Raw genomic sequence first — 20,521 nt, 5'->3', positions numbered from 1 at the left:
GCGCCGCCGGTCGGAGAGCTTCCGAGGCAAGCAGGCCTCTGGGTCAATTGCATCCTTAATGGAGATATTAAACCTACTGCTGCATTTCCATTCTCCTTTGAAGTACCTCTCCACGCGTTTAATTATGTGCTCCAGCGAAGAAAAAAAAAAACAGAAAAGAAATCATAATAACAACAACAATAAATCGATGTGGATTTACACACAAACGTTGTGTCCTGTCGCTCCTGTAACTTTCGTTTCGTCCGAATCTCTATAATATATACCAACTTTGATCCAATTTGTTTCGCCAAGCCAAACGCCTGCCCATCTCAATGACGAGGTTTATGTACTACAAATAAGCTCTGGAAAGTTTCATCCGCTCTCAGTCTTGGCATTCCATCTTTCAGCCAGGGACCCTCTGGAGAGTTCTCCTCATGATCGGCCGTCAATGAGCTTATCGTCCTCCTTGTTGCCGCCCCTCGCCAACGCCTCGCGAATGCGATCGTTTTCGTTAGCGCGGATCCGCTGCCGTGCATCCTCAAGCCGTTCCACACCGCGGTCGATCGTCTCGATATGCACGGTCAGCGGGACTGCGGCGACTGAGTCACGGGTAAGCTCTGGCGCGGCGATGCGGTCGCGAAGATCGCCCAGGCCAGCCTGAATCTTTTCGAGGTCGACTATGAGCGCTGATACCTGAGCGACTGCCGTGCTGCGCTGACGGTCCACCTGTCGAAGTAAGGAGAGTTGGGCGTTGAGGTTATGCAGTCGTTTGTTATTCGCCCCGACAAGGGTCCACAGCGTCCAAAGAACCTCGTCGCGACGAGACTTGACAAAATTCGACGAACGCGTGACAAGCTCGTAAATTTGGTTGAGATTCTCCTCGGCTTTTGTAAGGAGAAGTAGCAACCCTTGTGCCTCAACGATAAGCGAAGAGATGCGGTCGGAAACCATAGCAGTATGCTCGATATACTTGTCGAGAAGGGTCCGTTCTGAGAATGGCGTTACGGTAGGCGTGAATGGGTAGAAAAACCAGCTGGTCCACTCAGAGATGACACCGACGTCGGTGGTCTCTGAGGCAGAGAGTGTGTCCAGGTAGCGAGATGTCCAGCGGTTGATGGAGATAACGGAATCAACAGCGGATCCAACATGAACGTTGAACTTTTGCAAATCAGCAGCTGTCAAACGCACAGTCTCGATATACTCGTTGAATTCATAGACAAGCTCATCCCGCTGCGGCAATTCCGAGTAGCGAACCATAGTACGCAAGTCACGAATCGATGACTCGGAGCGCTTCATTTCCATGGGTAATGAAACACCGTCGGCGCTGCGTTCGAGAACCTGTTCAAATTGAGACTGAACGTTCATGAGATCGTCAAACTCGACGTTTGAAGACCTAGAGTCTTGGCCACCGCTGGTAGACGATGCGAACGAAGGGCAGAACGGAAGGTCCAGATATGCCGCTCCTGGGATACGACAAAGCGGCGAGAGAGATGTTGTTATTGACTTGGTAACCAAGTTTTGAAGCATGATGGAGGCCCCAAAGAAGAGCCAAATAGCCAAGCAAAGCGCCAATGGCTTTTGGATGTAGCTAAGAGCCATACCAATGACATTAAAGACCCAGGCCAGGATGTTGAATATTGCGCCTGGTAAAGATTCTGACAGGCGTTCTGTGACAGTTCTTTGCTTCTCAGCCGTATTGTCGTAGTAGCCTCTACCCCTGCTGGTATCGCCGCGTCGCACCTTCACGGGACTCCCGGTGCTTGCTTGGCGCATGGCACGGCGCCGCACATCTTGCTGCTGGTATGGATCGTCACCCGGGCGAATGGTCCGCGACGACCGGCCACTGTTCTGCCGGGGGCTGGTACTACTACCAGGGGTAGCGCTGAAGCGCATCGACGGCATGACAAACTCCGGGTCCGGAGAACGGTTGGGATCCCGCCGAACGGTAGGTTGGAAGGGCGAACGGAGAATGACGCGTTCATCGTCTGCCTTGTTCATGAAGTCCTGAACGCTATGATGGGACTCTTGTGAGCCGCTGATGCTGAATGACTGCGAAGGAATCTGCGATGGGTCTGTGGAGAGGAAACCCTCATCCTCCTCGAGATCAGGGAGTATAGAGGTGTCGAAGCTGTCATTTTCGCCACCCTCGACCAGGCGCCAACTGCTCTCAACTGGGAGGTCTTGCCGACGTCGCGGAGGCATCGTAAATAAACTTGTGTTGATGAAGCCTTGGGGTGACCTCTTGTTGTTTGAGCCCAGCACAGAAGCAAAGATAAATGAGCCGGATGTCTTGGCGCCAGCTAGATAATCTTGAGTAAAGTCAACAACCTTGAGGCAGAGGCGCGGACTGTAGATGTTGTCGAGACGCGCTTACCGCGTACAGTGGCAAATTTAATGAAAGGGTCGCGAAATGCGGCCACTTCAATACTTAATAAGGGTGCGTAGAAACGATGTCAATGTTTCTAAAATACCCTCGAGTGAGTCATAAGGCGGGAGCTAAAAAGTAGAAACCGTTACAACGGCTGAGGGCAAAATTAGGCAGAGACAAAGATCAAGGTTGGTTAAGTATGTATGGTTGAGGTTCACAGAAGTTCACGCACTCGGTTTCCCCTCTGGCGTCATAGGCTCCGATGAGCGTCCCTTGCATGCGCCGCAGCTGTCGCGAGGGCCTGGCGGCTTCTAATAGTGGGTAGCTTCCTCCGCCAAATCCGCTGAATTGGCAGCAGCAGGGACCATGTGGCAGCGTGACTCGACAGTGATAAGCTTCGCTTCCCCTGGTCGTCACATGGACCAGGCGATAAGGCATGCGGAGGGTGCAACACCCCACGTTGCGCCTGCTTGTCAACAGGAGCCGGCATCTCGGTAAAATATAAAGCCGATGCCCGGGGAGCGTTGGCTTTGCCCCACTTAGCTCCGGCGCGATTTCCACCACGTCAGTCAGGTCTAGATGAAGGTCGGAATTTGAGTAGACTTACCTGCTTTAACGCACGTTCAACCACCTCGTTTTTAACAAATTCCATTCTGCGTCGTGCGCGACAGAAACTTGCCTGCCACCATATCAACCTCGCATAACTTGACCGCCCGCGATGTCGACAGGCATGGATCAACGCGAGCTTGAATCCTGCATCAAGCAGCTCAACAAAATCGTCCAGGCGAACGAGCCCCCTACGACTGCCCTTGCTCTCCTTGAGCGGCTGAAAAAGGAAGCCGCCCCTACGGAGGAGATGCTCAGGGTAAGTGACGATTGATATTATTTATCAAGCGGTCAAAGCCGCGCTAGTTCATCTCATGCATTGCGTCTGCGATGCCACATTTACGCACATATAATATAAAACTGACCTGTGTGCTCTCATGTAGTCCAGTAGAGCTGGTGTCTTTGTCGGCAAGCTTCGATCGAACTCGAACAAGGACATCGCCCGAGCAGCTACCGAACTTGTCCACAAATGGAAGAAGCTCGTCGAGGCCGAGAAGCAGGGCAAGATCAAGAAGCAGTCGTCCCCCGCGGCTCCGTCTCCGACCCAGGCCTCCGCACCAAAGCCCTCCTCGTCAAACGCGATGAACCAACCCTTCAAGGGCAATCCAGAGCTCCGTCGTGCCAAGACCGATGGCTGTGACACCAAGCGTACCGGTGACGAAACGCGCGATTCCTGCATTGAGCTGATCTACAACGGTCTCGCTTACCGATCTACCGCCCCCATTAACGATGTTCTTACAAAGGCCGTCGCCGTGGAGTATGCTGCATACACCCACTTTAAGGGTGTCACCAAGGAGTACCGTGAGAAGCTGCGCTCCTTGTTCAGCAATCTCAAGGTCAAGAGCAACCGTCAGCTGGGTGTCAACGTCATGGAGGGGAAGATTGCCCCGGAGCGGTTCGTGGTCATGACCCATGAGGAGCTCAAGTCGGATGAGCAACGGAAGAAGGAGGACGCCCTTCAACAAGAGAACATGAAGAAGGCCCAGGTCCCCATGGCCGAGAAGAGCATCAGCGATGCTCTCAAGTGTGGCAAATGCGGTCAGAAGAAGGTTAGCTACAGCCAGGCGCAGACGCGCAGTGCTGATGAACCGATGACGACATTCTGCGAGTGTACTGTCTGCGGGAATCGCTGGAAGGTTCGTTTTCCACGTTTCCACTTTTCTCGTTTTCGAAAATACTGACAAGTCTCCAGTTCTCTTGAGCGCGCGATTCCATGGAGGGGAGGTTCTCACTTGTTTTCGACCGACGGCGTGATTTTTCGCTTATACCTGAGGCACGGGATGGTCTTGCATTTGGCACTCGACAGTGGTGCGGTTTTGGTTGGTACGGAGTTGGGGATGAGGAAAGGGCCTCTTTTTGCTCCTTTTAAACTATTCTTTTTTGGCCCCGAGCACTTTCGCCGCTTCTTTAGAGTGGATTTACTCAGAAAAGAATTACACTCTAGAAGGGACTTTCGGTAGATCCACATTCAGGGAGGGGTAGCCGCCGATCTCAAAATAGAGACGAACAGTTGGGCTATCGCAACGAGCCTACACGGTGTCGATGGCCTCAAATCGTGCCTGTTCTGTTCACTGCTTCGCTGGGTCAATCTTCAACACTGAAAATAGATCGGCCGAGTGCTCGTCCTCCTCCAAACCCATCGCCGCTACATGCTTCCAGAATTTGCTAAGGTGCCTAGTGCCCGAGTCGCAAAGGATCGTGACGACTTGGCTGCCCTTGGGCAGTCGTGTGGCCGCAACAACCGCCGCAACGCAGTTGACAGCACTGCTGCTGCCTGCAAAGATACCATCCTTCTCCACCAACCACCTAGCCATGCGGCACGCCTGCTCATCCGTTACCTTGATCGCGTCGTCAATCAGCTCCCGGCCTGCCTCAAAGTTCTCAGTCACCCGGTTGATGCCGATTCCCTCCACGATCGTGTCGACCTGCTGCCGCCGTCGTGTCCCCTCCTTCTCCGTGTTGGAATACATGACGCCGTGTCGGATCTTGTTGTATAGTCCGCTGCCCTGGGGATCGGCTAAAATGACCTGTAGACCCGGTAGGCGGGCCTCCTCCTTCAAGTACTTAGCCACGCCCGCAATTGTTCCGCCCGTGCCGGCGCCGGCTACGAAGGCACCCAGGGTGCCGCCGGTCTGGTACACAATCTCGGGACCTGTGGTGTGCAAGTGCGCCGCAAAGTTGGCCGGGTTCTCGAACTGGTCTGCAAAGTAGCCCACGCTGCCGTCGCCCGCCTTGGCGGCGTGCTCCACAGCCCGCCGTCTCGCAAGATTTACAAAGTGGTCGGGCGACGCAATCGGCGCCGGATCCACGCGCTCAACTATTGCGCCGAGATGACGGAGCAGATCGACCTTTTCCATAGCCATGTCGTTGGGCATGCAGATGTGCGCGCGGTAACCCCTCGCGCGTGCCAGCGTCGCTAGCGAGATCCCTGTGCTGCCAACGGTACCCTCATAAATGGTGTCGCCGCGCCCGGGGACGAGCTGGCCGGCGGCCTCGGCGGCCTCGATCATGGACAGCGCGACACGGTCCTTGGGTGTGTTGCCTGCGGCGTTAAGGAACTCGGCCTTGGCTAGGATGGTGCGCCCCGTCGCCTCGCTCAGGGAGCGGATCTTGATGAGAGGGGTGTTGCCGATGGCGCCGGCAACGCCGTCTGCGATTAAAGGTGGATTCCACGTGGCGCCTGCTGCGAGGGCCGCCGCCTCACCAGCTTCGGATGCGGTCTCATGGTCTTCAAGCTGCAGGGGCGGTCCCCAGAAGAGGCTGCTACGCCGGGAAGGGTCCGTGGAGGACGAGCCGCCGGTGGGATCCCGGCGGGTACGGCGGCGCTGGTAGCGGCGCTCGAGGTCGGGATAGAAGTCTTTGAAGCCCAGTGTGACGAGGATGCCGGCCGCGAAGGCGAGCGCCAGGGCGGCCGAGCCATATGCTTTCGGATGGTTGCTCAGAGACATGTTGTCTGTGTCATGTGCCGTGCTCCATCGTTCACATGAGTCCCCGCGGCCGTTTTTGTTGTGGTAGTTGTTGCGGTCTCGGAGGGCTCGAGAATGCGAGAGAGAGAGATGGAACAAAAAGGAGAGCGCATGAATTTCTCACCATCTTTTTTTACATGGGACTTGCCCGCTGCACGGTGGGGTGATGTCATTTTAGCTCTTCAGGACCCCTGGATTGAGCCTCAGCATGCGCTGCGCCTGACAACTCACGAGTCCCGAGGACTTACTAGGGCGCCTCGGCAGGCACCCTGCTGAACAAATTGCAAACCTACCTACCTAGTACGGCGGATTAACAGCTACCCCGTCAATCTCGAAAGAGGGAGCTCGGGCCACGCTCGAACCTTTGCCAACACGCGGAGCCGACGATTTGCGGTTTTTGGTCCAATGTTGACTTTCAACCCCTTCCCATTCTGTCCTGCGATCTCCTGCACGAACTTCCCCCCGGGATGGACTCCCCCGCCGTCACCCGCCTCTTTCGCGAGCTCTTCCGCCGTCCCGCGTGTCAATCCCGCCGGCATTGCACAACTGCCGCCGCCGCCGCCCTGCCGACTTTGAGCCAACATCAACCTCGTCCTCATAATCACCGCAACCACAATGCCTTCGCAGCTGCAGCTGCACCGTCGGCGGGCTGCAAGGCCCCGTCCGCGCCTCAACAACGGCGGCACTATGCCGTAAAGACGTCCTCCGAGAGACAGGAAAAGACGAATGAATCCAAGTGGCAGCAGCGGACGTCCCTCTTCCCGATTGACCGCGCGGATGAGTTTGATACCTACCCGGTACTCAGCGCACACGACTTGGCCGCCCGCTCGACGCGCCCGCGCAAGGTCAAAATGCTCACTCGCGACTTCATCGAAGATAGCCTATACAACCCAGCGTACGGCTACTTCTCCACGCAAGCCGTCATCTTCTCTCCCGGTCAACCCTTCGACTTCCCTGCCTTCCGTGACGAGCCGCACTTCTTCCGCGAGCTGGGCCGGCGGTACACCGAGTTCGAGGACGAGCTTGACGACAAAGAGGGGGTCAATAGTGCTCGTCCGCTTTGGCACACGCCCACTGAGCTGTTCAGGCCTTACTATGGCGAGGCCATCGCCCGTTACCTCGTCTCCAACTACCGCCTCACGACGTACCCCTACCACGATCTCATCATCTACGAAATGGGCGCCGGCCGCGGCACGCTCATGCTCAACATCCTTGACTACATTCGTGACCTCGATCCTCAGGTCTACGCTCGCACGCAGTACCGCATCATTGAAATCTCTCCGGCCCTCGCCTCGCTACAGCGTCACCACCTCCTCTCGACCGCCGACTCGCGCGGCCACGCCTCCAAAGTGGAGATCATCAACAAGTCCATATTCTCCTGGTCGGAGCGCGTCCCCTCGCCGTGCTTCTTTCTTGCCATGGAGGTTTTTGACAACTTTTCCCACGACTGCGTGCGCTACGATCTGGCCACCGAGGAGCCCCTCCAGGGCTCCGTCCTGATCGACGCCGACAACGACTTTTACGAGTTCTACTCCCCGGACCTCGACCCCGTCCTCGCCCGCTTCCTGCGCGTCCGCCACGCCGCCACGGGAGGCCGCTATCCAACCCCCTACCCGGCTAACCGCATGCTGCGCCACCTCAAGTCGCGTCTGCCGCTGATGCCGAACCTATCAGAGCCTGAGTACATCCCAACCCGCCTGATGCAGTTCTTCGACGTGCTGGAGAAGTACTTTCCCGCCCACCGCCTTGTTACGAGCGACTTCCACTCCCTCCCGGATGCCATTCCGGGCCTCAACGCGCCCGTTGTGCAGACGCGGTATGAGCGCAAGACGGTGCCTGTGACAACGCCTTTGGTGAGACGCCGTCCTCACTCTGGCTGAGCGAGACAAGGATTGCTAACCAGCTGTACAGGTCCACCAGGGCTATTTCGATATTATGTTCCCGACTGATTTTCAAACCATGGAAGCCATGTATCAGGCTATCACCGGCAAGCTCACGAGGCTCACATCGCATGGCGACTTCATGCAGCGATGGGCGTTTCTCGAGGACACCCAGACACGCAGCGGGGAGAACCCTCTGCTCAGTTATTATGAGAATGCCAGCGTGCTGGTCACTGTATAAACACATAGAAAGAGTATGCCCATTGGGGGGCACTCCCGCATTGGCTTATACTTTTGAACTCTGTTTGCTTTGCCTGATGTTGATTGTTCCAACACATAGCAGCAAGCTGAGAGGAACAAGCTTTTGATATTTCAGTACTCCTGAGTGATCATCCTCCATAACCGCAACGTAAACATATCGTCGCCCATGTTTCTATCCATCTAATTCCTCGGTATAAAGCAAATCATTGTTGCCAGGCATGCTTCTGCAGCACGCCGGCGGGAATCTCATGTCACTCAAATGTTGAGCTTCTCCTTGAGCCACTTCTCCGCCGTGGCGACAGCCTCGTCCAAGTTCTCGGCCTTGGTGCCCTGTCCTTGACGGGTAGGTTCCTTGCCACCGGATTTGCCTCCCACGATTCCACTCACTTGGGCGGCCCATTGCTCGGCGGTGACACCCTGGGAAGACAGGTGCTAGACTTTGTGTTAGCTTCGGCTCATAACGAGTCTTTGTAGTGACAACATACAGTTCCAACGTAAACACCGTGGGCAACAGAGCCCTCGCCCTTGCTTCCACCGAAGAGATAAACAGAGCGTTCTTTGTCCTTGGACTGGAAGTGCTTGACAACTTCACCGATGGCCTTGGCGTTGGCAGAAATGGGGAGCTGGCCGACGAACCATTTGGAGTCCTTGTTCTTGTCGAAGTGGGCGACAACGGTATCGAGCGCAGTCTTGGCCTCGGCCTTCTGGCGCTTCTTCTGCTCATCCGTTACAGCCTTGATGATCTTGTCGAAGCGCTTCTTAATGTCCTCCTTAGTGAGAGTAGAGATGGTCAGCTGGTTGAGGGCGTGTTGCGTTGTCTTGATCTCTTGCTCCTTTTCAGGACCAAAAGGCAACACCTCGAGGGCATCCAATCGCTTGGAGAACTCGTCAGCCTCACGCTGCACTTGGTGTGCAGCATCGCCAGTGTAGGCGATGATGCGGCGGATACCCTTGGCAATACCGCTCTCCTCAACAATGACGAGGTCCTTGATCAGCCCCGTCTGGTCGACGTGCGTACCACCACAGAACTCAACGCTAATCTTGCGCCACTCGGGGTTCTTGGGGTTGGCAAGCAGAGTGTCGACATCAACACCGACGGACACAACACGAACAGGGTTGGGATACGTCTCGCCGAAAACTGCGCGAACGCCCTCAATTCCCTTGGCCAGGTCGAGATCTACTTCCTTGGCGTAGATCTTGCCATTCTGGCGAATATAAGAATTGGAGAAATCCTCAATCTTCTTCAACTCAGGAATGGTGACACCCGTCTTGTGGGAAAAGTCGAAACGCAACTTCTCGTTGTCAACCAGAGAACCCTTCTGGTTGACATCATCGCCGAGGACTTCCCGAAGAGAGTGGTTAAGGATATGAGTAGCCGAGTGGTTGTTGCGAATGGGAGACCTCCTCAGCTCGTCGTACTCGCAAATGACTTCGTTGCCAGAAGACAACACACCGTACTCAAGGTAACCGTTGTGGACAATGTAGCCTCCGTAGTTCTGCACGTCCAAGACTTTGAACTCGGCAACATCGTCAATGACGATGCGTCCGGTATCAGCGACTTGACCACCGGACTCGGCGTAAAAGTTGGTCTTGTTCAGCAGCAGACCGAGAGGAGTGTTCTCGGCAATGTCCTTGGTCGACTTGACGAAACCCTTGCCGTCGTAGATTAACTGCACCTTGGCCTTGGAGTCACCTTTGACGAACTTCGCATCGTCGTCGGTTCTCGCGACGTTCAGCTGCTGCTCGAGCTCGGCAATTTGGTGAACGTTAAGCTTTGCGAAAGTCTGGACAGAATTCTTGACGACCTTGCTGGCTTCGCGAGCCTTATCTTGAGCAGCCTTGACCTCGTCGTCATCGATCTCAAGCTTACGCTCCTCAGCCATCAGCTTGGTCAGATCCACGGGGAATCCAAAGGTGTCGTAAAGCCTCCACACCTCTGCGCCAGAGAGCCTCTTCTCGCCCTTCTTAATGGCAGCGTTGGCATACTTCTCAAACTGGGCCTCGCCACGGTCAAGGGTACGGGCAAAAGCCTCTTCCTCCTCGTCGAGGATCTCCCTGATATCATCCTGCTTCTTAACAATCTCGGGGAATTGCTCGCCCATTTGGTCAACAAGAGCAGGAAGAATCTTGGAGAAGAAGGAGCCGATCTCGGCGTTGAAGTACTTGCGAGCGTAACGAACACCGCGACGCAGAACTCGGCGGACAACGTATCCGCGGCCGTCATTGTTCGGAACAGCACCGTCGGACATGGAAAAGGTCAAAAGGCGGATGTGGTCAGCAATGACACGGTAGGCGGTGTCAATGCCGTCGACATCGTCAGCGCCGTACTTGTCGGTGTACGGCCTGGCACCAGTGACCTCCTCTACTCTCTTAAACAGAGGGGTGAAGATATCAGTAGCGTAGTTGGAGACCGTGTCCTGGAGAGCAGACACAAGGCGTTCAAAGCCCATACCAGTGTCGATGTGCTTTGCGGGCAGGGACTTAAGGGAGCGATCGGGTTGGCGGTCATACTGGATGAAAACGTTGTTCCAGATCTCGACAACCATCGGGTCATCCTGGTTGACCAGGTCGGAGGCGTTACGGCCGCCAATCTTGTCATAGTGAACCTCGCTGCAAGGGCCGCAAGGGCCTTGATCACCCATCTCCCAGAAGTTGTCCTTCATGTTGCCGGGCAGGATGTGGTCGTCAGGCACACCGACGGATTGCCACAGGCCCTTGGCCTCAAGGTCGGGCTCAAGGCCCATGTCGGGGTTGCCCTCGAAGTAGGTGACGTACAAACGGTTAGGATCCAGGCCGTAGACCTTGGTCAGAAGTTCCCAAGACCATTCAATGGCCTCCTTCTTGAAGTAATCTCCAAAGGACCAGTTGCCCAACATCTCGAAGAAGGTGTGGTGATAGCTGTCCTTGCCGACATCGTCAAGATCATTGTGCTTGCCACCAGCGCGAATGCACTTCTGGGTGTCAGTTGCACGCTTCAAAGAGTACATGGGGTCCGCCTTAGAGATTGTTCCGAGGAAAATGGGCTTGAATTGGTTCATGCCCGCGTTGGTGAAGAGCAAGGTGGGGTCATTGTGAGGGACGACGGAGGAGGAGGGCACTGTGATGGAGCAGGACAAGTTAGCCAAGTGAAGTGTTGCAAGCGGATCAAGACGTAACACCGGCAAGATGAAGCACCAAAGACGCGAGGTCTACTACAATGCCAGGTTGTGGTGGTGATTAGGGGGCGCTGGTGATATCGTACCGATGGTGTGGCCCCTCTTCTCGAAGAATTCGAGGAAAGTCTTGCGCACGACGACGCCGGGCCACTTTGGCTCAGCCATGACTGCAGTGGACAAGGTCGAACTTGATTGAAAGTGCCTCTGCGGGAAAATGGCACTCGCTGCGATGGATGCAGACAGCGTAGGGGTTGTTGTCTGGGGTCTGACCGACGCTCGAGTCCAGCAAAAAGAGGTTGCAACTGTTGATGTGGAGGTAGACGTTTTATCATAGGTGTGACTCTTTTGGCGGGACGAGCAGCTCGTTAGTGCGGCAGCTGCATCCCCATTGCTTCGGGGTAGGAGGGGCAGCGATAGCGGGAGCGGACGCGGGCGCAGACGTGGGAGGGGCGGCGAGGGGTCCTCTGGCCCAGCGCTTTCGTAGAAACTTCTACAAGCTCGCTGGGAATGAGTCAACGCCAGTACAAAAGCGCCAGAGCTCCCCAACGCAGGCCATACGCCACAGCTGAGCGCCAGCGAACGCACCCGCGCCCCTCGTAAGAGCACAGTAGCTTCTCGGGTCATTCCTCTGACTTCCCTTTCCCCTCAAATACAACCACCTGGACGGACGAATTGGAATTGCGCAGGAAGGTCGAAACGTCTCCTCTTTTGTCTCTTCCTCAACCTCTTGCGCTCTCAAACAAGGCACTCTCTCTTTGGCGCGGAAAAGCGAACAAGCAATAACGCGCTGTTGGCTGTGTCTTGCCAGCGAAAGACTGTTACGTTACCGAATCAACGTCATCTGGATTTCAGATTGACTTTGGAACTGCGTTCTTCGCTCTGCGACGGGATATTCCCTACTCTTCCGGAAACGGCGATTCAAGATTAACAGTACCGCGCCTTTACCACCTTACCTCGTATCTCGACTGCGAGCCCCGATTGGTGGCGGTCCTGTACGCGCTGCTGCTGCTGCTGCTGTGTCTCTTCGCTGCGGTTCCAGTGGCCGTTTTGGAGTTTCGGTCAATTGACCATCGCACCCGCTTTCGTCCTTATCGTCGTCGTTGTCTATTATCGTCGGTGTCGTAAGGTCGGGTCAGCCAGGCTTGTGGAAAAGGGAACTAGGTAGTTGGTAGTAGCAGTTGGGGGTTTCAGCAGGAAAGGGTTGCACGCGAGAAAGTTCCAGCAAAAAGTCGCCGAAATATGCTGCTGCACGGGGCGCAATCTCCCTCCCATGCGCTGGATTCCCACGCGATGGAGCCGGATCAGCACCAACATCATCAGGCGAGGCAGCTAAGGCGCAAAAGAAAAGCCGAGTTCCAAGACAACGAACGTTTGTCCAAACGACTCAGTCTTTTGAATCTAGGTAAGCCGAACCCACAAAAAAGGTTTCTTGGCGTCTTCTTGCGCTAACATCTGTATGCAGAGAAGAATGGCCAGAAGAAACTCAATGTCCCGGGGGAGGAGCCGGCTCCATCATCCATGGCCCCCAACGCTGTTTCCATGACTTCGTCGCCTTCTACCTCCCCCACCAGCCGTCGCCGCCGTCGCGACCGCAAACCACCACCATCCGATGAGGAAGTGATGCAGCTTGACGACACCAAGCACAAGGTTTATATTTTCAACATGGACGACGAGCTCTCCTCCTCTGAAAGCGAGCCCGACGATGGCAAGCTCGTCTTCCTACCTGACATAGAGAAGCACCTGCGCGCCACGCGCATTCCGTCATCCCTTCTGGCCAACCACGAAGGCCAGCTTGCCGGCATGCAGGTGGTTCTGTACAACGAGCCCGCCTCTCTGACTGTCCCACCCGAGCAAGACAGCGTTCGTAAGGCCATCGTCGAGTCCCGGACCCGTATGCGCGAGAGACAGCGTCTCGAACGCGAGGGTAAGGGTTCGCCGGTGCAGATGCCACCGCCGTTCGTCTCCCAGCAACCCGTAGGCACACTCATTTCCGGTTCCCAGCAGCCGGTCAGCGCAGTCAGACCGAATCATCCAGCCCCGAGTGAGACCTCAGCCTCAGTAGACTACGACCCCGACGCTATGGACGTTGACTAGGATGGTTAGAAACAAGGCAAGTGATTTATTTATTTATTTGTTTGTTCATAACGATACTCACGCCTGCCACGAATGTAAACGAGCTGTTCCAACGTGCCCACGGCATTTCACGAACCGGGGTCAGCGAGGCGTTTCAAAGGTATCATTTTCAAATCGTATTGGGAGGAATATTCCTATGTTGTACAATATACAGTCGTTAGGTTCAAGGCGTCCAGTCCTCGGTGCACGAGGCGTCTAGCCTCAATGGTCATGAGGCCTTGCGGCCTTTATATGGTGAACGTCCCCCTTCTCCTCCTTCTCCTCCTCGTCCAAGTCCCCATCTTCATCTGTTTCGTGAATGTGATGTGTCCTCAGTCCATGTCGTCTTGAGTCGTGTCTTGCAACCGGCAGTGAGCTGTTGACACATGCCATATTAAAACCCGCTTGAAAACACTTAACGCAGTAATAAGGCCTGCGCATCGCCACTCTAGCATATGTCCCACTTCACTGCGCCCTGTACGGGTAAGCCTGCCCCGTGTGATTCGCAGCAACGGCGGCCGGCGGCGGTGGAGGGCCCGCTGGCGGTGTGACGCCGTACTCCTGGGAAGGGTCGACCTTAGAGCCGCCCTCGGGCGGCGCATACATGGGTGGCCTCGCGGAGTTGGGGTCGTAGGTCGGCGGCGGCATCCCCTGCATGCCATAATAGCCGCCTCCCTGGGCTTGCGGGTGGGTGTTGTAGTACTCTGGGCGGTAGGTGTTGTAGGTGGCGGTGGGCCAGGCGTAGCGGCTGTCGACGCGGGCGAGCTGAGCGCGGTTGAAGAGCCAGCGGTGATACCCGAGGGGGAGAAGGCCCTTCTTCAGGCGGCTCTTACCGTGGGCGTAGGCGACGATGAGGAAGATGGCAAAGAGAGTCGTGAGACCGAGGAAGACGGACCACTTGACGATGACGCCAGTCTGTCGGGGTCTGTCAGCATCCGGAGCATTTCAATCGAGGGGGGGGGGGAGAACCGCAAGATGATGCGACTTACCCTACTGTACCACCAGGGGATTGCCCGTCCGTTCTGTATGACCCAGCCGGGCGGAAGCTCGTTGGGGTTGACCACGTCCTGTCGAGCGGTCAAGTAGGCGTCCATGGTGACGTTTTGCGGTTTTCTCGCCCTCTCGTTTCCCCCTTTATGTCCGGTCCAATCCCTTTCCCTATAGTTCCCACGCCGAAGTTCAAAGACGGGTTTCTCTTTTGTATCGTCAATGTCCAAGTACTTCCGCCGTGTGTAAAGGGCTGCAGATCAACTACGCCAACCAAAATAGAGTAAGCAGAACTGTTCGACAACCGACGACCAAGGGTAGCTGTGTAGTCATGGAAAATGAAATGAAATAGCACAAGAATGTATGAATACGGGTTTTGCCAAGACTTTTCAATGCAGCGGGTGGATGCTTTATTTGAACTCACTCCAAACAAGAAAACAAGGGCCAAAAACCCATGGAAATATGAGAAGAACCAGAGTGATAGGTTGGAGGCCTGTCAGTCACCTAGTGTCCACATATTTGTGTCTCTCTCCCTCTATCTGCTCGGACATGGGGTGTCGGCATCATTAACTCTGTCCTACCCGGGCGACGCACAGGGGGGAGACTGGGGAGGGGCTAGTTTGAGAGGTCAGGATGCAGAAGCGGCGGGCCCCTCATTGGCCCTGACCGGCTGGGAGGGTCCATTGAGAGGTGGCCGAGGAGTGTGGCGACGGCGGTTCGTGTACGATCCTGCGGCAGCGCTGAAGCATCAGAGTCGTTTCATCTACCTCGGATCCCGAATGACGAAAAGGCTCAAAGAACCATCCTGGAGAGCACACGCGCGCATCACAGTGAAAACACGACGCGCGCACACACACACACACACAAACAAACATTGCCAGTGCTCCTTGAGTTGTGGTGGACACTGGAGGCCTGAGAGGCCGTGCCGCAACTATCGCCAGAAAAGTACGTAAGAAGTAGAAGAAACAATCCGTCCTGCCCTGTCTGTCTGGGCAGCCGTAAGCCTTCCCCGCGCGCTTTGAAGCAACCCGAGTGAGACTTCTTCATCTATCGCATGTGTCAGTCGATAGATTAGTCCCCCCCCCCCCCAAAATTGATCCCAACCGGCTTGTGCCAAAACGCCTTCAGCGACCGAATCGTCAACCTTTCGTGCTCGGGCCATGTCATTGGGAAAAGGGGGGGAAACGACAATCTCGAAGGAAACTTCCTGCAGTTTCTATCCTGCTTCTCCGCATCGCCAATGTAATTCATTTTGTCTCACTGTCTCTTGCCTCCCCCCTTCGCCCCCTTCCTCGCCCCCCAGCTCCCCAACGTACGCGGTTATAGCACTGGTGCCAAGGGGCGTATGGGTTGTGCAAGTGACCATTCTTGCAACTTCCTTGGACAACGACAATGAAACCGGGTTAGTCGGCCAACATCAGCCACACTTCAATGTTGACTGGTGAGAGTTCAGTGGGAAGCACGAGGTTAACGTCCGTTCATAATCGACTATACCACGGTACCGCGTACGTAGGTGCCTGCGCCGGCGGGCCCCGACCTCATAGTTAAGCAACATTGACGCACAGCAAGGCTTAGTGAGGGACAAGCGTGGAGACGAGGCTTGAGTTTATGAAAAGGGTACGGATATTAATTTGTTGACGATCTCCGGGTCAGGTAGGCCCTTGTGCGTCGTCAACTCCTCTCTGTACCGCACACGCTCATTCTCCCTCCCCCCTCCCTTCGCGCCTCTTCCACGTCTACCTACCACCTATCTTCTTTCAACCACATCGGGCAGTGTTAGACGAATAAGCCTGGCCGAAGAGAAGAGCAAAATTTGAGTTTTGGCGCGTTTCTCTGTTGCCAACGTAGGGCTGGCTTCCGTCTGTCATACGCGCAAGCCTTGGCTATAGGTAAAATGTTTGAGCAGCTCGGCCCCCTTGAGCCCGAGGCCCCGAGAATCGCCCAAGATGATGGAGGCCCGCCAGATAGAGGGAATATGAATGAGATGCGGGTGCTGATCGTTTGGTACCCAGTCCTCCCAACCTAGGGTGATCTGTGGTGGGCGTCCGAGCAGACCAAGCGGAAACTGGAGCCGTTCAGACCGAGGGATGTGGTGTGTTTTTGAAAACACGCCGTGCATTCGGGTACGGTTATTGTACGCGCATACCGATAGGAACAAGGGCCAGTGAACGTCCCCGTGGCAGTCGTTCGTCACTTACCCGTCCCTCCACCCCGTATCCTCGTCCACAAACCCAATAATGCCAAAGTCAATACCCATACTTCTCAGCATCGTGCCCATTGTGAATTCCTGCTGGTTGTCAGTGACCCGGCCCTCTAGTCTTGGGCTTGTAGTTACTCACCTCCTCTCCATCTCCGCACACCTCGCGACCATCTTCATCTCCTATATGCCCAGGCGATAACTCCTCACCATCCCCCTCCCTCAACCTCTCCACAAACCTGGCCTCGTCTTCCCTCTGAGCCCTCCTCCAAGCCCCCAGCCCGCCCATTCCCTCAACCCTCCCTCGGGACGCTGCAAACACCTCCTCCGCGGCCATCTGGCTCGCCGCCCTCCACTTCCCGATCAATTCAACAAGCTCCTCGTCCGTCTCGCCCTCGCCTCCGCCGCGGATCCGCCTAGCCTGCCGGAGAATCTCCTCCCTGCCCTCAGCCTCCCTTGTAGTCTTGCTACCAGGCGCCGAACCACCGGCTTTCGTGACCGAACTGGCGGTCCCGTAAAGACTTGATCTCGGTATTGATGGAGAGGCTTCCGGGTGCAGCTGCGGCCTTGGTGTGCTGAACGGCCGGCGCGTAGGCGTGAGAGCCTGCCTCGCCGGCGTCGTCACCTGGGTCCCTGCACCCCACTGCCTCACGGCGGCCGCAGTGGGCGTGGTGTCGCGACTGCCCGGGCCTGCACCTGAATTCGGGTCCGCATGGGTCGCTTCCCCTGGCTTTAGCTGCGGAGATGACCCTGTAGGGTTCTCGGCAGCGGCGGATCCCGCAATTGCCCCCTCGCGGCCCCGCACCACGGGCGACTTGAAGGGTTTGCGGAGTGTCTCGTTGGCGGTGTCGACTCGTCTTCGCTTCGCAGCTGGCGTGAGCATTATGTGCACGTGTGCTGCCCCGCCTGAGAAGCTCCTCCTTTTCGATCAAGGAAACGGATATCTGCCGTGTTTTCTTTGATGTTGCGGAGTGGTCAGGTGGCAAAGGAACGTATTGCCCGGTGTGGGCTATGGAAGGTGTTGGTGTTGGTGGAGGGTTTCCGAAAGGTCATGGCTGGCGCAACAACTAACAATACCAGGGAAGCACAACACTTTCTGGATCATCAACCCTCAAAATTCAACACCTTCCACAACACAGGGCACAGCCCGAGGAATTGAAGCCTACGATGCGAGTTTCACTGTGCGTATACTTGCGGGCCGGACCGCGCAGCAGAGCAGTGTTTAACTCACTGTTGTCAATATCTTGGCTCAACTGCAAGTGATATCTCACGCTATGAACAGACACATAAATGTGGGGAGATCAATAAGTTATTCGTACTATCCAGCAACTGCCCAAGTATATTACAGGATCGAAGCCAAAAAAACCAAAAAAAGGAGAGAAAAAAAACTCCCCATCGGGTCATCCACCTCTAGCTACAGCCCAGTTTTCCATGCTTCCCGTCATCTCACATGTACGTATCCGCATCACCAACCCGAAGACTTTCAGAAGTCGAAAAGCAGCCCTCCGTCAAATTTCAAGTATAAAAAAGCAACCAAAAAAAAGATATCAAGGAGTAACTGTTCATGACCCGTCTTGCGCCTGTCGATGCAGCGTAATCCTCCGCCGACACAGAGATATAGAAGAGAATGTGAACTGAATATCCTACGTGACGCTAATGCCGTGAAGTGAAAAGGAAACAGGTATCATAGAACCAAATGCACTCCATAAGTGGTCCGAAAGAGGCCAGCATGCAGATAGAATGGTGCAGACAGAACGGCGGAAATGAAGAATAAAAGTGGTTTCAAGAGTCGACCCGAACCCTCTTGGGCTCGTTGCCAACCTCGTGTCCCTCATGTGGTCCATTCGCGCTGATCTCGGGACTCTTACGTTTCGTGCTCAAGGTGTTGTCGTCTCTCAGGAAACTGGGACCTGAGCCGACAACTGGAGTTGCAAAGTTTAATGGACTGGGCAGCGTGTTGCTGTCATTACCACCGCGCGAGTACCACTCCGGGTAAAAGCTGCTGGGGCTGGGCAGAAACTCATTGTTCAAGAATCGGGATGGGAGAGCGGACACTGGAGTGTCGATGTTCATGTTGTTATTTTGCTGCGGGGGTGGACGAGCAAACGGGTTTGGCGGACCGGTGGCGCCAGCCGACAGCAGTGTCTGGGCCGACGGGGATGGTGGCGGTAGGACCATGCCTGAAGACTGCGAGTCGGATGCATGGCGTCGAGTCGTCTGGGATGTGGCATCGGTTGAGTTGCGAGGAGAGTTCGACTCGGCAGTGGCACTACCGCCATCCGACGGTTCGTCAGGGATCTCCACCCTCAAACGCGGGCGCGCACTACCTCCAAGCTTCATGCTATTGGTGCGAGATGGCGGGGTAAACGTTGTCTCTGGAATGGACGACACGGAGATGTTGCGGGTTTTGTTTAGAGATTGAGTGCTGGCCCGTGGAGGCAGGGGCGGGGACGTCGTAGAACCGTTGGTCCGGGACACCGCGCCAACATCGACGGACTGGGACCGATTGCCCTCAACCTTGATGTTGGTCTGGTCAGGGAATGGGGGGCGATTGGGCTCAGTCTTGATACTGTTTTGTTCGGAGGCGAACGATGCCAGATGCTGTGATAGGATAGAGCGGTTCTCGTCGATGGGCGTGAAAATGCTGTGTTGCTTACGCTGTGGTAGCTTTTTGATCGCGCTGTCAGTGTTGAGGAGTGGCGGTTGAGGCCTCTCCTGCTGCTCCGATCGCGGTTCCATTGGCGCTGGCATCGCTGACTCCCGGGGCAGCGGCGGCGTTGCCTGAGGCTGCTGTTGTTGCTGCTGCTGAGAGTGGGAGGGCTGCGGCTGTTGCTGTTGTTGAGGCGACTGTTGCTGAGGCTCGAGCTGCTGGGGTTGTGGTTGCGGGGGAGACATCTGAGGTGGCTGCGGTGGTAGCTGCTGAGATGGAGGCTGTGGCGGAGAGGGCGAGATGCGAGAAACTTGAGGTCCAGGCCCTTGCTGGCCCTGCGGTTGCGGAAAATTGGGCGGCATGGAGCGGCGCTGGTCTTCCATGTACTGTTGCATATGCGCAGGATGATGGTTGGACGAGTACGAGGGGTATTGAGGGCCATGTTGCTGGGGCAGTCCGTGAGACATGTTTGGCGGCATATTGGGCTGATTCTGAGGGTTGTAGATCGCCGGGTTAGGCATGTAGGCGAAACCGTTGACAGGAGGCTGTTGTGGTCCAGGAGGGCCGACGGGCTGAGGACCCATATTCGGGCCCATGCGGCGAATGTCTTGTCCAGAACCAGGACGCGATCCCATGTTAGGCTGCGGCGTGTGGCCGCGTTGCACGGGATGGCCAGGGTGCTGCGCAAAAGGCATGCCATTGGGAATCGGGGGTGACGCTGACGGTGTGTGGTGCCGCATGTGAGGGAAAGGGGCCTGTCCTTGGAACTGGGGAGGAATCATTTGGACATCCTGCGGCGGCGTGCCTTCGGGGTCCTCGTCCTCGTCGTCGTCGTTACCGCCGTTAAAATCCGAGGGGCCCTTATGCTCATTGGGGCCGCCGTGCTACGCGAGAGTCAGTACTTCCGCGTTCGCAGGTTGCGAAAGGGAAGGGGACTTACGTATGTGTATCTGGTGATCATCTCCCGCATGTCTGTGGAGGAGTACTCGTACAGTTTTTTGTTGCTGCCGAAGATGAAGACGGCAACGTCCACGGAGCAAAGCACGGAAAGCTCGTGCGCCTTCTTGAACAGACCACCCTTTCTCTTCAAAAAGGTGCTAGACGCGACACGACAAATCAGCGAAAGGCCGCAGAGGGGGGGAGTATCATCGAGGAAGAGCTTACACAGAGCGGTTCCTGTCATCTTTGATGGCTTTGATCTCAATCTTTCTGCGTCCCATCTTGACCTAGGGTAGAAGCTCCAGCGAGCTGTCAAGTTATATGTGCGAGACGACTACAAGGCGCGATGGTAGCAGCCGAGGGAGATGTCGAAGCAAGCGACTCGGATGCCGAGTGGCGACGGCGCGACGGCGGCGGCGGC

The 20,521-nt window shown here is 55.9% G+C and overlaps 9 protein-coding genes across 9 annotated transcripts; 3 read left to right on the top strand and 6 right to left on the bottom strand.

Moving 5' to 3' along the window:
• Positions 1 to 78: 78 nt before the first annotated feature.
• Positions 79 to 2,633, bottom strand: LY79DRAFT_546040 (uncharacterized protein). Its single transcript, XM_060557210.1, has 2 exons — positions 2,354 to 2,633; positions 79 to 2,288 (listed from the first exon to the last, which is right to left on the bottom strand). Exon 2 carries the CDS (start codon positions 2,179 to 2,181, stop codon positions 412 to 414), a length of 1,770 nt encoding a protein of 589 aa, XP_060416764.1. The 5' UTR covers positions 2,182 to 2,288; positions 2,354 to 2,633; the 3' UTR covers positions 79 to 411.
• Positions 2,634 to 2,921: 288 nt separating this feature from the next.
• LY79DRAFT_91802 (transcription elongation factor S-II) lies at positions 2,922 to 4,338 on the top strand. Its single transcript, XM_060565217.1, has 3 exons — positions 2,922 to 3,212; positions 3,337 to 4,089; positions 4,146 to 4,338. The coding sequence occupies exons 1-3, from the start codon at positions 3,066 to 3,068 to the stop codon at positions 4,152 to 4,154; spliced, it is 909 nt and encodes a 302-aa protein (XP_060416763.1). The 5' UTR covers positions 2,922 to 3,065; the 3' UTR covers positions 4,155 to 4,338.
• A 183-nt stretch (positions 4,339 to 4,521) lies between these two features.
• LY79DRAFT_588385 (pyridoxal-phosphate dependent enzyme) lies at positions 4,522 to 5,901 on the bottom strand (the record flags this gene model as incomplete). Its single annotated transcript, XM_060560913.1, has 1 exon — positions 4,522 to 5,901. One exon carries the CDS (start codon positions 5,899 to 5,901, stop codon positions 4,522 to 4,524), a length of 1,380 nt encoding a protein of 459 aa, XP_060416762.1.
• A 341-nt stretch (positions 5,902 to 6,242) lies between these two features.
• Positions 6,243 to 8,278, top strand: LY79DRAFT_91784 (S-adenosyl-L-methionine-dependent methyltransferase). Its single transcript, XM_060565215.1, has 2 exons — positions 6,243 to 7,772; positions 7,831 to 8,278. Exons 1-2 carry the CDS (start codon positions 6,387 to 6,389, stop codon positions 8,038 to 8,040), a joined length of 1,596 nt encoding a protein of 531 aa, XP_060416761.1. The 5' UTR covers positions 6,243 to 6,386; the 3' UTR covers positions 8,041 to 8,278.
• A 37-nt stretch (positions 8,279 to 8,315) lies between these two features.
• Positions 8,316 to 11,380, bottom strand: LY79DRAFT_577739 (tRNA synthetase class II; the record flags this gene model as incomplete). Its single annotated transcript, XM_060559903.1, has 3 exons — positions 8,316 to 8,492; positions 8,546 to 11,157; positions 11,302 to 11,380. 3 exons carry the CDS (start codon positions 11,378 to 11,380, stop codon positions 8,316 to 8,318), a joined length of 2,868 nt encoding a protein of 955 aa, XP_060416760.1.
• An 874-nt stretch (positions 11,381 to 12,254) lies between these two features.
• Positions 12,255 to 13,484, top strand: LY79DRAFT_91788 (uncharacterized protein). The gene is made up of 2 exons (XM_060565216.1): positions 12,255 to 12,617; positions 12,683 to 13,484. The coding sequence occupies exon 2, from the start codon at positions 12,734 to 12,736 to the stop codon at positions 13,307 to 13,309; it is 576 nt and encodes a 191-aa protein (XP_060416759.1). The 5' UTR covers positions 12,255 to 12,617; positions 12,683 to 12,733; the 3' UTR covers positions 13,310 to 13,484.
• Positions 13,485 to 13,550: 66 nt separating this feature from the next.
• On the bottom strand, positions 13,551 to 14,547 carry LY79DRAFT_91769 (uncharacterized protein). Its single transcript, XM_060565214.1, has 2 exons — positions 14,317 to 14,547; positions 13,551 to 14,242 (listed from the first exon to the last, which is right to left on the bottom strand). The coding sequence occupies exons 1-2, from the start codon at positions 14,419 to 14,421 to the stop codon at positions 13,793 to 13,795; spliced, it is 555 nt and encodes a 184-aa protein (XP_060416758.1). The 5' UTR covers positions 14,422 to 14,547; the 3' UTR covers positions 13,551 to 13,792.
• A 2,033-nt stretch (positions 14,548 to 16,580) lies between these two features.
• LY79DRAFT_546031 (uncharacterized protein) lies at positions 16,581 to 17,530 on the bottom strand. The gene has a single exon (XM_060557209.1). The coding sequence runs from the start codon at positions 17,392 to 17,394 to the stop codon at positions 16,612 to 16,614; it is 783 nt and encodes a 260-aa protein (XP_060416757.1). The 5' UTR covers positions 17,395 to 17,530; the 3' UTR covers positions 16,581 to 16,611.
• Positions 17,531 to 18,293: 763 nt separating this feature from the next.
• Positions 18,294 to 20,381, bottom strand: LY79DRAFT_510605 (uncharacterized protein; the record flags this gene model as incomplete). Its single annotated transcript, XM_060554180.1, has 3 exons — positions 18,294 to 20,045; positions 20,102 to 20,258; positions 20,326 to 20,381. The coding sequence occupies 3 exons, from the start codon at positions 20,379 to 20,381 to the stop codon at positions 18,294 to 18,296; spliced, it is 1,965 nt and encodes a 654-aa protein (XP_060416756.1).
• Between the last annotated feature and the right edge of the window lie 140 nt (positions 20,382 to 20,521).

The sequence above is a fragment of the Colletotrichum navitas genome (genome assembly GCF_030913465.1).
Source record: "Colletotrichum navitas strain CBS 125086 chromosome Unknown LY79scaffold_14, whole genome shotgun sequence".
NCBI lineage: Eukaryota > Fungi > Ascomycota > Sordariomycetes > Glomerellales > Glomerellaceae > Colletotrichum > Colletotrichum navitas.
The sequence above is the reverse complement of the archived record's forward strand: the minus strand, read 5'-3'. Positions and strand labels throughout refer to the sequence as shown.